Genomic DNA, 14,518 nt, shown 5'->3' with positions numbered 1-14,518 from the left:
AGTTAATTACTTCTCTAAGGCACTGAAGCCATTTAAAATATTTCCAAGGTATTTCCAACGCATCTCCTGACAGATTGCCTTATGATAGTTTCATTCATATCATGCATTTAAATTTATGAGAAGATGCCTTTAGATTTTGGTGTGTCTGTATTGCAAAGGAACATGTATTCTGGTATGGCAGAGTTGTGTAGGAAGCAGTGCCTTCTAGAGATGCAGGATTTTTCGTCTGCTTTAACTGCATTATATGCTAGAAGTTTTTTATTTTTTACACAAGCAACTTCAATGGGACAGAAACACTTAGGCTTTTTTCTGGTTTTAGTGTGGTTTTACCCAAAAGCAATACCATGTGCATAGAGGAGCAGTGTTTTTAATTTCTGTCAGTGTGAGTAAAATGCATATCAGGACATAGGTACAGCTGATTATTCCCAGGATTAGATTTTTTTCTTTTCTTATGTGATTGTATTTGAAGAATGACCTTCTGTGATGTCCCAACTCATTTGTTTAGTTTTGGAAGCCACGTATACTCTCAAATTTGCTAAATATGACTTTTTGGAAAATGGGACTCTCATTCTAGAATTCTAGGAATTACTGCTTTAAAAATTTAGTTGTTGATAATAGTGAAATGTATGTCTATGTTTACTGAGACACATGACTAGGAAGTGAGGGGGGAATTGGTATGGTCATGGTCAGATCATTTGGAGATTTTACAAGACAGTTTAAGATACTGTGGTGCCTCTTGGAACAGGGTATGGGTGGCCTGGAGATGAGGAAAATTAAGTCTTGTATCTTTTGATACAAAATGACGTCTTTTAAATTTGGAGTCTAAGACTCAATAAAGCATTTAAGGTTTTTGGGTTCGTTTTGTTAGATTTTCTTTTTAAATTGATGGGTAACACCATGGTTTATTATTATTATTTTAGTAATTTAGATTGATGAAAAAAGAATAGTAATTGTAAATTTAGTCCAGAGATCACCAGGATAATTTTCTTGGCACTGCAAAAGCATGAGAACAATCCTAAATGCATCTTTAAGTACACAATAAAATTAAGCCTAGCAATGAGCCAGAGTTTAAGATTAAAAATAGCATTTGATCTGAAGCTGAAAATAGTTCTGAGCTGGAAAAATTAGTGACACTATAATAAAGCTATCTGGAAACCGAGCTTCCGAGAATATGTGATCCATGTAAAGGTGTCTACGTAAAAAGGACAAATGCTCGGAGTGGAACAAAGGATTTGTGTTTCCAGTGTAGGTGTCTGTAAGGTATGCGTTATCCAGTCCCTCAAATCTCTGATTAGAGACACATACTCTAGGTGGAATTTATTTTGAACTGCCTTCTTTGGCAACACAGCTTTGAGTTAGGCTTCTGATTTCCTTTAGCGTACATAAACAACCTGCTAAAAGGCCAAATGATTTGTTGGGTGGGGTTTTTTTTCACTTTTGATTTGTCATGGAACAAATGTGAAGCTCATGATAAAAATTAGTAGAATTAGTGTGTGGGTGTCATCTGTGTGCATAAAGTGCTGACTAAGTGCTCAGTTAAATGCCAGCTAAATCTCATGTATTAATTTTTGTTCATAAAATTGTTCCATGTGTTCTCAGATGCCAAAGGGTAAAATTGTTTCTGAATCATCTGGGATGGATGGCTAACTATAACAGCTCATTCTTTAAATAGAAGAGACAGACCACATCTTAGCTGCTTTCTGTTCTTTGCAGGAGAGTGCATTAATTAATAACGAGAGAACGAGGTGCAAAAAAGCCTTGCTGGTATCCTTTCAATGAATATAATAGGAAAAAAATGGACAGGAGTAAGCTGTTACTGGTAATACAGGCGAAAGGGAGGAATTCCCGGTTGGTGACCCAAGTGTTGATCATTTCCATTTGGGATGCATGCATATGAACATGTTGGTGTTCTGAAATGATGAAACAGCTTTTCTTAGCACAAACAACCGCTAAATTTCATCCAGTGGTGATCACCTTTTAATCTGTTTTGTCTGGAGTTTGGTGTGTAGCAGGGGTGCAGCTTTCAACTTGAGTATGCTCGCTATTCTCCAAGTCAGTACACAAAGAAATTGATCTTGCATAGCATATTTGTAGTCAAACTGGGGGTTATGGACCAAATGGGTGGACTACGAAGTTTGTGCAAAACTGGCTAGACCTTCAGGCTCATAGTGTCAGTGTTTTGAAGTCGAACTAGCAGCCTGTTTCAAGCAGGGTACCTCAGGGCTCTATTCTGGGGTTACTGCTGTTCAACATCTTCTTCAGTGACCTAGATGGTGAGGCAGAACACCCCCTTAGCATGTTCACAGATGATACCACTTTGGGAGAAACAGTCAATGGGGTGGAGGGAGAGCAGGACTGCCTTCAGAGAGACTTAAGCAATTAGGAAGAATGGGCCAGCAGGAAACTTGTGATGTTTGGCAAAGACAAACGCGATCTTGTGCATTGGGTGGGATAACCAAGCCGAGTGGGAGCAGCTGGACAGGCAGTACCTTTGCAGAAAAGGACTAGTGGGTCCTGATGGGGAGGTTGAATATGAGTCAGCAGTGTGCCCCTGGGACACTGAAAGAGTGGAGTAAGATTTACAAGATTTGCAAGAACGTAGCTGTCAGATCAAGGGAAGTGATTGCTCCCCTCTGTACAGCACTGAGGGCTTCCTCTGTAATGGTTTTCAGTATTTTCCAGTTTTATCCCCACCCTCCTGTGCAAGAAGGATCCTGATAAATGAGCAACTGCAGCAGAGTGCTGATTAGGGATCTGGACCTTGTGACCTACATGGAAAAGCTGAAGGAAGCAGCTTTGTGTAGGCCTGGGGAAGAGAAGGCTAAGGTCAGATCCAATTGCTGGCTTCAACTACCTGAATGGATCCATGTTTTCTACATAGCCCTCTTCCCCAACTCTCCTTGGTGCAGAGTGAAAGGGTGGAAGACAGCCGTCACAAATTGCACCAAGAGAAGTTCCAACTAAATAAAGGAAATTTTTTTTCACAATGGGTGTGTCTAAGCCCTTGATAAGATTACCCAGAGAAGTTGTGCAGTCTCTGGAGATTTTCAGAAGTTGATGGAAAAGGGCTCTGAGCAACTTGATCTGGTTTTGAAAGTAGCCCTGCTTTGGGCAGATGGTTGAACTAGAGATTTCCAGAGGTCCCTTCCAGCTTGATTTATTTTGATTATCTCTTAAGACTCTGGGACTCTGATGGCAGTAGACTGCTGAATGTAGAAGCTTCTGCCCTTCAGCCATCCAGTCCTCACACTGCAGTCTGCCATCGGTAGGCACAGGCTGTACTTTTTTTAGGCTGAAATCTTTTAATCCTTACTCATATCTTAAGGGACACTGAGGATATCAGTGGGCTGCTTGTAAAATAAAGCACTAGCCATAAGGTAGAATCTGACATGGGTAGGGTTTCAGCATTCACACAAACAATGATCTCCTCCTTCATCCTCCAATCATTGCTCTTACTTGTCAGGACACTTCCTTTTAAACTCTGTCCTCCTGATGGTGAATGACCTGACAAGGGAGGGATGGTCAATGAGAATTTCCATACCTTTGGTCTCTTGTCCCACAGGTAAGTCCTGGCTAGAATTCTCCTTATCCTAGCAGAAAAACTGAGCAGAATGGAGAAAGGAGTTGAACTCAGATGACCTTGCTGTGCTCCTAGTGTGTGGTTTGTAATGTGTGGGGCACTGAGTAATAGGAATAGCAATGTGGAACTACTGGTTAGGTGTAGCAGGTTGCAGTGGACATGGTTCTTTGAAACACAGATAATAAATAAATAAATAGAACCACTGATTCTGCGAGGCATCCCTTATGCATTTTAACAAGAAGCAAATGCCATTGCCCTACTTCTAAAGAAGACATGCAGGTATAAAAGCATGTGAATGTGAGTTAAAAGAAGAATAAATCTCCCTTTCTTTTGATTTAACAACCTCTATCAATTTTAATCCTTTATTTATGACTGTTTAACTTTCTTTACTGCTTATTTGTTAGATAAACCGAGTGCAGATGCTCCTGAGGTCTGCTATGCTAGCACTTTCAGTTTTCTCTGCTTACCGTAACAAAATAACAACAACAAAACCCCCACAAACATTATTTACTCAGATTCACTAGTGGTTAACATCTTGATATTTCCAGTGAGGCTATTCACTAGACAGGTGTTGAATTGAAGGTTGTAAAAAACGCCTTTTGTTTGGGTTTCTATATCACCTTGCTTTAATCACAGGGATAAGAAATAAAATTTTTTGGTCTAGAGTCACATCTCATGTGTAGTAATTTCAGTGGTAATAAAATTTAAATGAAAGAATTTTTAATATAGTCCAACAGGCTGTGATAAAGATTGCCTTGCAGCAGAAAAACCCCGTTATAAGGCATCATTTGCATTCTTCCAGTATTCTTGCCTATCAACTGTGCTGTATACTTAAAGCACATGGAGGACTATAAAAGCCTTTAACTGTTTCAGATTTTCCCCTTCTAGTAGATTTTTGAGCCTTGGTCTTCAGGTATATTGTTGGTTTATCTAAGCAACAGTTATTATAGAGAGAAAATTATATTTTTAGTTGGACTATATTGTTCATTTGTTCTAGTTTTTAATATTCCCATCAGATGCATTTGTACTTAAAACAAGCAAACAAACAAAACTGAAAAAATGCCTTGTGGCTTCCTACCTAGACTGTTGTAAGACCTCTAGGTTCTCTGGCTTTGCTACTGATCTGTGGTGTGCAAATTTAGACTAATTAATTCCTTTCTTTCTATGTCCTAATTTTGTCTCCTACCCAGTGGTTATCTCACCTGTTGAGATTTTAATTGGTACAGAAATGTTACTATGGTTTTTACAGATCTTACCCCAGGAGTGTCTTACCCTCAGTAGAAGCCTGTAGGCATTATTGAAATAAAAATGAAAATGGCTACACTTGTTTTCTGCTGAAACAGTGCTGTGGTTATTCTGAAAATGTAGAGGATGTCAGCTGAATTGAACACTCATTTGAAGACATTCTTAAGGACAGAACTCAACCATTGTTTTTTTTTCACAGAATCACAGAATTGTCTAGGTTGGAAAAGACCTTGAAGATCATCCAGTCCAACCATCAACCCAACATTAACAGTTCCCAACTACACCATATCCCTCAGCGCTATGTCGACCCTACTCTTAAACACCTCCAGGGATGGGGACTCCACCACCTCCCTGGGCAGCCCATTCCAACGCCTAACATCCTGTTCTGTAAAGAAATGCTTCCTAATATCTAGTCTAAACCTTCCCTGGCGCAACTTGAGGCCATTATCTCTTGTTCTATCGCTTATATATTATATATTATATATTTTATATATATTATATATTCACTCTGGGTACAGAATGCTTTTGACCCAGCTTGAGCCACCAGAACAGCTTAGTGCAAGAGTGACTGATAAGGGGTCTTTTTTTGACATGGTAGTATTAAACAGAGCAAATGAAATATGCACCAATTTGTAAGCTTGAATATTTATTCTTGAGAAATTACTAAAGGTGGAAGAGATTACAGTTTGTACATGAGTTGGAAGGTGTACAAGAGAAACACAGGGGCCTGCTAATGAAGTGTACCGGTGACACATTTGGAAGATTTATTCAGTGTCAAGTGGGGATTAGCATATTGTACAGAGGGGTTTAGGGCAAATCATAGAAATAGGTTAAAATTCAGTTTTACTAAGTAAGAGACCTTTGTGTGCTTGGGGACTAAGAAGAAGGATTTTTGCTGTACTGTAAGTGTTTACTGTCAGAGAATGACTGTAGAGAAGAATGTTGGTGCCTGGTTTGATGACAGGATGGTGGTGGGTAGGGCTCTAAAGAAGGATGTGTTGCTTCAGCCTAACAAAAGAGAAAATGTACCTGTCAGGACATACATCTAACAGTGTATAACACTTGTGAAAGGAGAAGAGCCATTTTAACTAAGGGATGATGTTGTCACAAGAAAAAAGCTTATGAACATCCCATTAACAAATATAGTATAGGAGCTAGAAGAAAATTTATCCCTACACCAGCCTTCCAGTGGAACTTGTAAATGTTACATGTTTTAAGCTGGAACTTGTTCAGGTTCTGTGAGGAGTTGTGTGGTGTTACAGCCTGTGATCGCTGACAGCTGAACATGATACACTGGAAAGTTGCATCCATTCCTTCCTTCTGGGTATGATCTTTTTCTGCTCAGTGCAACACCTAATTTTCTTTTAAAAAAGAACAGTGAAGTCTTCACTTTAGGGATTACATTAGCATATTCTTTTCATTGTTGCAAAGGATGTAATATCACAAAGACACTGATAAATTAAATAAACTTCCATCTTAAAGACTCCCACCAGGTCATGTGGGAAGCCCGCTGCTGAGAATGGGCACGGGCTCAGGAACCCGTAATACTGAGTATTGCTTACGACCTGGTGTATCGTGTCACAGACTGAGGAGTTCCTGAGCTGGCAGTCAGGGGTGATGTGCTGAAAATCCTGACTCGGATAATGCCGTTTGTGTTAAGGCTGAAAAAGAACATTTGCAATATTGACTTCTGCATATCACTGTTTATGCTGTAGGCTAGTAACTTCTACATTTACATGCAGGTTTTTATAGAGAAAATTGTTTTTACTTCCCTGTTTTTCCGTGTCTCTCTGCAGAGCATAAACAGAATCCTGTCTCACAGTGAACAATACTCAGAACATAAGAAAAAGTTTTCACTGATGATAAAGAAAAAAAGTGAACAGAAAGAATGGAGGCACTGTTTAAACTGTCTTCTTTTTTTAAAAAAATGCTGTTGTGTTTGCACTCATGTACACTGAAAGTCTGCTGCATTTCTCATCTGTTTTAGCTTGCTGTAGCAAACATTCAAATGTGCAAGATACCAGTGTAAGCATCAGTAAGTTTTCTTTCATGTACAGTGCTTACAGGCCTAGGCTTTATTTTAGTGTAATAGAGAGCAATTTTTTGCTTTCTGACAATCTTTACAGCTATTACTCATTGTGAATTAATCCTTCAGCCAGGCCTTTCATTTATGTCTTAGCTGACTTCTTTGAGGGTTGAGTCTTCCTTGGAAAAAATCAAGGATGTAAATATTATTCTGCCACTGACAGAATGTAAATATTTTTCTTTTCCTTGAGAATTGTTTGGCAAGTGGATCACAGCTGCAACCAGCTTGTATCAAAAGTAGGACCATTCAAAAAAATCTGTAGTAAATTTTTTAAAGGCAATGACTGAAATAACAGATCAGGATTTCAGTACTGTAGTACATCATTTAGTAACTCCCCAAAGTTGAAGGAAGAAAAGATGGCAAGAAATTGGGATTCAGATTGTCAGCTGGTGTAAACTGATCCCTCCACTAACATCATCTTTCTCAAAGAGAAAGGGGTTTTTTTAGTATCAAGGAGCAAAATCAACCGTAAGTGGCTGAGGATCTGGCTCAGAGTTATTTATGGTAAAGGCCTGTTAAATGCGGGCATCTGATGGTACTAGAAGTCACTCTTTAAGCTTAACACACTTTCCTTCTGAAAGAAAAAACATTTGCTTAACCAACAAGATGCCAATAAAAAATGGAATTATAGAAAAGTTAATTAATGAGATGATTTTAATAGGTCCTATTTTGTTTCTTGGCAACAGAAAGCATATAACATTAAAGTGTCTGCCAAATGTTTTATCTTCATGCTATCCATTTGTGGTCCATTGCCTGGCATCTGAATTAAAAGCCAAGTCAGGGGAAAGCAATCAGTATCAGCAAGTTCCCAAGCTACCTTGAAGTGTGGAAAAGCTGAGGAAGGTTGCACGTTATTGTAGCTTTGCAAACACTTAGCTTAGCTTAGGGAAAGACAAAGCTGTTAAGTAAATCTTTAGATGAAGTGTAATGGGAGACTGCCATTTTAGTCTTAGAAACTATTTAAAGCTCAGTGTATCACAACTGAAATATTTGCATTTCTTGCAAGCGTACATTGACATCCCAGTAGAATTGACTCAGCCTCCTTCCTTCCTGCATGGATATGTTGGGGAGCATGCAATTTACTCTTTCTCTTTGCCTTCTGATAATGATTGTAAGGACAAGGATGCCTGGGCTTTTTCATCACGGCTGTCACTAGCTCAATGTGTGACCTCGGAAAATAACTTAGCGTCAATATGGGTGGAATTTTTAAAACTAGCTGCCTAAAATTAGACATCTAAAAATAAACAGCTTGTATTCTTGCAGATGTAAAATCTTGTTTGAGATTATTTTGTTGGAAAAATTTGACTTCTATGTTTGTTTACCTGCAAAACTGAGTGGTGTTGAGAGACATGACAAAATATTCTAAAATCTTTGTGCAGAAAAAACATGTAGAGAATTTATTTTATTTTATTTTATTTTTTCCTAAAGGTATAAGAATTTTGGCCTCAACCTCATCAAATCAACAGGCTTAAAAGCAAAAAAAGCTATTTTGGAAGTGTTTCTTCATATAGCACTGGAATACAGGATGGAGCTCACTACTTCAGAGTGTAAAGCAGCAAAAAGGAGGGAGGTATTCCAAAAGGAATTAGAAAAAAATATAGAGGATAGATACATTGGTAGCTGTTAGAACACTGATCTGGAGGCAGTCTCCAGCTAAACCACCATTGTGCTGCAATGTGAGAGAGAATCTAGAAGGATCACTCCATATTTGCCCCGGTTCGTATGCTTTTTCCCTTAAGCATTTCCTCTTGACTACTGGCAGAGGCATTGCAGGTTTTAGATCTTTATTTATGCCTTACCTAATTAAAATACTGTACAAGTTAATTAATGTTTTTAAAACATTGAGATCATCAAATGAAATGGATATGCAAGAATTTCAAATGATGTCTGAAGGGGGAGGGAAGGTCTTTATCTAACTACAGAGGTTGAGTGTTCTGCCGTTGGCCCAAATCTTTCTCATAATGAATTTATCTACAGGCTGCTGCGCTGGATTCTAGAGATGTCTGGGTACTAGTAGTTCTGTATTAATATAGGCCTCCTTTTAAAACCGTGTGACAGTTTACAAAATGCTCTGGGATACACTAGGATGAAAGGTGCATAAATACATGTAAAATGCTGTCATTAAGATGCAATTAGCAATGCACAAGAAAGGAGTGTTTGCCTGGCTACACTTTATATGTCTGTAAAGTTTCATTTTCTGGAGCACAGAATACATGGCATAACACTTGTTCTAAGCAGTTACACTTGAAAATAATTGCTGTGCACAAGCTCTGAGGAAGTTGTTGTAAATTTGTTTCTGCTGTGAGACAGAGGCACTGGACACTGATGCAATAATTTCACAGGATGGGGAAGAAATTCTGGAGGAGTCACCACTGGAAACTGTTAATGAGAAGAATTACTAGCAATCAGGAGTCTCAGACTAGATGGGGAGGTGAGGGAAGTTGTTTGCTGAAGTAACGAGGAAGAGTCTGCTTGTAATTTTCCTTCTGTGATCCCTTGGTTCTGCTGCTGTCACTTATGAACCAGGTCTGGTGAAAAGGCTGTGGCATCCGCAGGAACTGTGTAGGGGCATTTTCTATTATGTGGGACTTGGAGTGAGAAGAAATAAGGAGATAAGCTATGAAGGAACAGGGTAAGTTAATTTCCTTTGATAAGAGGTTATTGGTCTCCTTTAAAGTCTCTGTCTTATTTTTCTTCTGTGGTTTTGTTTTGTTTTAAATAAATAATTTTCTTTAAACAGAAGGTGTAATGGCTAGACCATTGGGTTGGGATTCACGAGACCTAGACAGAGTTTCTAAGCTGGGCATAGAGTTTTGAGGTCCTGGACAGATCATTTAGTTTGCCTGGTGTTTTCCTCATCTGTAGTATGGAAAGAATATCTCAACAGGGATAAAATCTTCCAGGGAGCAGGCTGAGCTAATATGGTCTAATGTTGTCTAGGAAGAACTGCTTTTGAAACTTGGAGGAGAAATCATGATCCCTTGTGTGTCGCTCACTAGACACAATAGGAATATGCTGCCTCATGAATCTGTGGCTGTCTGAAGTGGCTGATAACATTCTTGATTAATAGGTTTTCTGATAACAGGTAGTTTGTGATTGTAGGTCCTCCTGTTTGGGTTACCTGAAGTCTGGAGGGGAAAAAAAGGCAATAAAATAAAATGAAAATCACACAAACGAGCTTTTAAATTTAAGAAATGTCAGATTGTTAGTCTGTAATGGAGTCATGGAGAACACTGTTGTCTTTCTGTTCTTCTGGCACCAGTGTAGATCTGCATACTCCTGGCAGCATGGGGATTGATTATTCTCAGCCACTTTGTAGGAATTACAATAGGCCTGAGAACTGTGTAGGATGGAATAAACTAAATCCGATGAAATTGCTGGAGAACTAATAGCCAGCAAGTCTCTGCTGAGCTTTAATAGCCAACAAAAACATCTCTCTGCAGAGCATAATAGACTGCAGTATTTCAAAGTTTTGTCACTTGGCAAGATTTATGTGGTTTTTTTCATGGGAACAACATACTGTATTTATGATGGCACACTGGCAAATTTCAAATTCTCCAGAGTTTCTGGAGGCTAGGAGATGTGTACAGAAATTACTGAGATGAGACTCGGGACTAGTACAATGTGTGAAAAGTAATCACTTTGTACTCACATGTGCACAACACTACTAGGTATGGTCAGTTAAGGTAACATAAATGAAAATCAGCATATAATCAACTGTATTACAGAGGCAATGTGTATGTACATACATAGCCGTATAGAAGACTTAAGTTAATATGTGTCCCAAATATAGCATCTAATGCTATAGCTACTAGTACTACATGGCTTGTGTGAGCGTGATGACTTGTACAATATGTAGATGTATATTGAATCATTCTCATCTTCCTTCGCTTTCATCTCTTCACCTAAACAAAAAAGATATAAATGTGGTTAGCTGCAGAAGTCACACTACACACACCAGGAACCTGGCTTTTAATGAGGACAGAAGAACTAATTTCTGGACCCATAGAGCTGCTCTTCACCATTGTATCTGAGATGGGTACACAATACACAGTTGTATCTAGGAGCAGAGTAAATAAAATAACTAAATGCTAGTGGTCAGCACTTCCTGGGAATGTAGTGCTTTAATTTTTTTCTCTGTAGAACAGGAATAATTCTATCCATTTACCACATCAGAGTAGTTAGTAGTGGTAATTAAAGTGTGGAGTGCTTTTATTATTAAAAAGAAGAATGGGCGCAGAGAGAAAGCAGTGTTTCTGATGAACTAATCCTTTTCAGTCAGGCACGTTAAAGTCCAAATGGAGTGAACGCCCTGTCCTGCACTCCACTTAATTTGGCAGCAAATAAAATGTATAAAGCCAGAGGAGAAGCATGCCAGTCTGAGAATAAAGGTAGAGAGACCAGATTCTGTGCCTGTGTTTATATTTGTCTGTGCATCTGCATGAGTGTGTATTTTTAACAAGCTAGCTGAGACGATGACACTTCATTGTGGGGAAAATGAAGTCAAGAGTTCAGGAAATTCAGGATTTAGTGTTTGAAGCAGGGAATTAAAAGTAGTTGGCCAAAATTTAGTTGGATTTAGCAGTTCCCACCCAGGAATCTGAAAGTTTTTGTATGTTCCTGGCATCTTTTCATACATGTTTAGAGGAGAAATAGTGTTTTTCTGTTGCCTAAGTGAAATCTTAGGGATAAAATGGGATTCTTGTTACAGCAGCACCTCTCAGTCCATAATAATGTAGAGTGTACAGTAAGTGTCTTCTAGAGAGGGCTTTGGGTTGCAAGTTTTCAGCTTCTGCACCATTAGTTGCTTTTCGGTCTCATTTCCTAGGACAGGAGGGTTATACAACTGCTCTGTTGGTTTTCCCTCTCTCCTTTCAGGGAAACAGAACTTAAAGATACTAAACAGTAGTTGGGATACAGGAGAAAGGTGAAAGAAGAGAGTGTACTGTTTAGAAGGTATGGGTGGAAATTGAAGATATTGAAGCAGTTAAAAGGAAGACAGCGTAAAGGTTCTGGGGATAGATTTAACAGACATGGAGAGGAACCAGGAAAGCAGACAAATGGAAAGGAACTGAAAGTATTTCTGGGAATGGTATTGCCAAGAGGATGTTACATGGAAGTAATGCAAACCCTATGGGTGTTGAGGATGTTGGACACAAATCTGTCAGAAAAAAAAGATTCATTAAATCAGCTGTTCATGGAACAGTTTGTCTCTGGATACGTACAACTGCGTAGAAGGAAATGCCTGGAAGTCTACACTCAGAGTCAGTCTAATTGCCCATCTCCGGGTGGGGTGTTGTGGGAACCTAGGGAAGATGCCTGGGACTTTGGCTTTCCCTGCTGTAAGTGTGTGTGGAAAGTGGTAGCAGTGTTTCTTTGGTTCCCATCTTCCACAGGCTCTTACTCTTTTGATTAGGTGCTATATATCCATAAAAGAAAAGCAGCAGAGTGGAGAAGAGACATGGAGTAAAGTAGAAGGAAAGTCTCAGGACAAAATCAAGTTTGTTTGCAGTCAACCTTTGAGGCTGATTAGAATCCTTTTGTATGAAAAAGAAAGTTATCAATAGTATCAGCTGTTTTGAGATGGTCAATACATTGGAACATGTCACTGTTTGAAAGACAAGCAACCATGGTCCTGATGACTAATGGGATAGCTAGAGGAAAATACTCACTCTTCCTTTAAACTGTTTGGGAACACAGACACACCTATTTTGCTCGGGCCCCTCCCTTTAGTACTGTTTAACCCAGGAAATACTAGGAGTAAAGCCATAGAGTGAGCCACCTCTGAAGGATCTTGGTTGTTCCTCCAGCTTGTCATCAGTACTCTGAAAGGCTGTAGCTTTTGAGGTGCAGAAACATTACTGCTTCAGAGCACAAATGGAACTAGAAATACATCAGAGCTCCGCAAACGGCAAAGGTTTGTCCTGGGCTATAGCTCTGCAATATAAATCTTTATTGGTAAACTACATAGGTTAAACCATCCACAGGACATTAGTTCTTGAATTTACAGAAGCAAAACAGGCTGAGGAAGTTCTACTGGACTGAAATAGGGATTTTTGTTGATAGAGCAATTTCTTTATTTTAGTTTGGTTTTCTTTACTGATTTAACAGTTAAACACCTTCCCAGCCTGGTGTATTTTATGAACAGTGGACTTTGTTATGTGGCTGAACAGTGTGTGCATGCACCCATGTGTTTCTCCCCTGGACTAGATTTTTTAATATAAGGAGCAGAGCACAACTTGGTGGAATTAAACAGGCTTGTTATACAGCTCTGACTCCATGTGTATTTTTGTGAGAGATACTTCACTGCTCTGTTTTGCAGTTTGTCTGTCTTCTAGGTAAAGATCATGACAGCATGCTATCGCTGTGGGGTAGGTTCTGTATAAAGAGGTTTTAGAGTTTTGTAGTGAAAGGTGGCATAAAAGTTCAAAGCATTGTTAATGCTTTGAATGAAAAGCTGATAACTAATCTGTTATAAGGTGCGATTGAGGGCAGCTTTCCTTGGAATTTAACCTGAGGAAACATTGTTGTACAGTCTGTGACTTACTGACTGAGCACACCTACAAGTTCTTGGCTGTCCTGCACCCATCTGTCACTTCTGTTTGCTTTTGCACAGAGAAGCAGGCAGCAGGATGTTGAGCAGCTGTTGCTGGTGAGCGGTACTTTTTCCTTGTTCAAAGGTGCTGCAGGTATGACTGTGCAGTACAGAATGCCAGCGTGTAGCAACCTGCAAGGAGTTACTAGGAGGTGAGAGTCAAAGCACTTCGCTTCTAAACACCAAAAGCACATTCAGCACAGTTTTGGTGGTAAGTTACAACAAAGTAATACAAAGTGGATACTCTTTGCATCCAAGAGGCATGCAAATCTTACTTTGCTTAGTAAACATTTCTCTTTTTTTATACCACAATCTTAGAAAAAGGCGGGGGAAGAGACATAACTATAAAAAGATACATCTAGCTTTCTTGGTAACTCAAGTGTGGGTAGTTGCTTTCTCTGTTATGCTTGGACAGATAAATAAACCTTTGGGGTACTGATTTGACTTAAGGGGTTAGAGCTGAAAGAAGTAAAGTCTTATTTTTTCTTTGCATTCTGTAATTGAATATTTATCACTTTATAATAGCGTCTCACACATCTATCTTTATGGGTCTGGACCTTAAAAAATGTGCAGGTAGACATATTAATTGTGTACTTTATGAAAAGTATCGCTTCACCTTTTAAAAAAAAATTACAACCCAGACTCTTTACCAACAGTTTATAACAAAAAAATATTTTTTCCATTGCTAATTAGTCTTTGTAGGCCAAACACTTAACTTAATGTTGAACTAGATATAACAGTTCTATTTCTGTTTTTTTCTCAATATGTGCTGAATTAGGCGTGCAAAATTACTTCTTTTTCCTTCCTTATTTTTTTACTATTTTATTTTTAAAATACTATTTTGGAGTTATTACATTAATATAAATTAATCTCCACAGAAGTACAATACAATTTGGTTAAATTCAGCTGTTTCTATATTGTTGTGATGTGGGAAACTACCATATCATTATGTGAACACACTGATCAAATGAACACTTGCCCAGGTCCTGTGGGGATTCATTATAGTGAGCTT

General features: G+C 38.8%; 1 protein-coding gene across 3 annotated transcripts in view; it reads left to right on the top strand.

Annotated features, from left to right (window-relative positions):
• Positions 1 to 14,518, top strand: part of ABLIM1 (actin binding LIM protein 1) — a 211,307-nt gene that overhangs the window by 36,278 nt on the left and 160,511 nt on the right. Inside the window, exon 1 of one of the 3 annotated variants that reach the window (XM_074875351.1) lies at positions 12,689 to 12,828. The exons of 1 other annotated variant lie outside the window; for it this stretch is intronic. In XM_074875351.1, the coding sequence (XP_074731452.1) occupies positions 12,789 to 12,828 (40 nt within the window). In that variant the 5' untranslated portion in view covers positions 12,689 to 12,788. Of the gene's footprint in view, positions 1 to 12,688; positions 12,829 to 14,518 lie in introns of those variants that run through there. One more of the 3 variants, XM_074875354.1, reaches the window with a different exon arrangement.

The sequence above is a fragment of the Strix uralensis genome, chromosome 7 (assembly GCF_047716275.1).
Source record: "Strix uralensis isolate ZFMK-TIS-50842 chromosome 7, bStrUra1, whole genome shotgun sequence".
NCBI classification, from domain to species: Eukaryota; Metazoa; Chordata; class Aves; order Strigiformes; family Strigidae; genus Strix; species Strix uralensis.
Note: the sequence above shows the minus strand (reverse complement) of the source record. Positions and strands in the feature narration are given on the sequence as shown.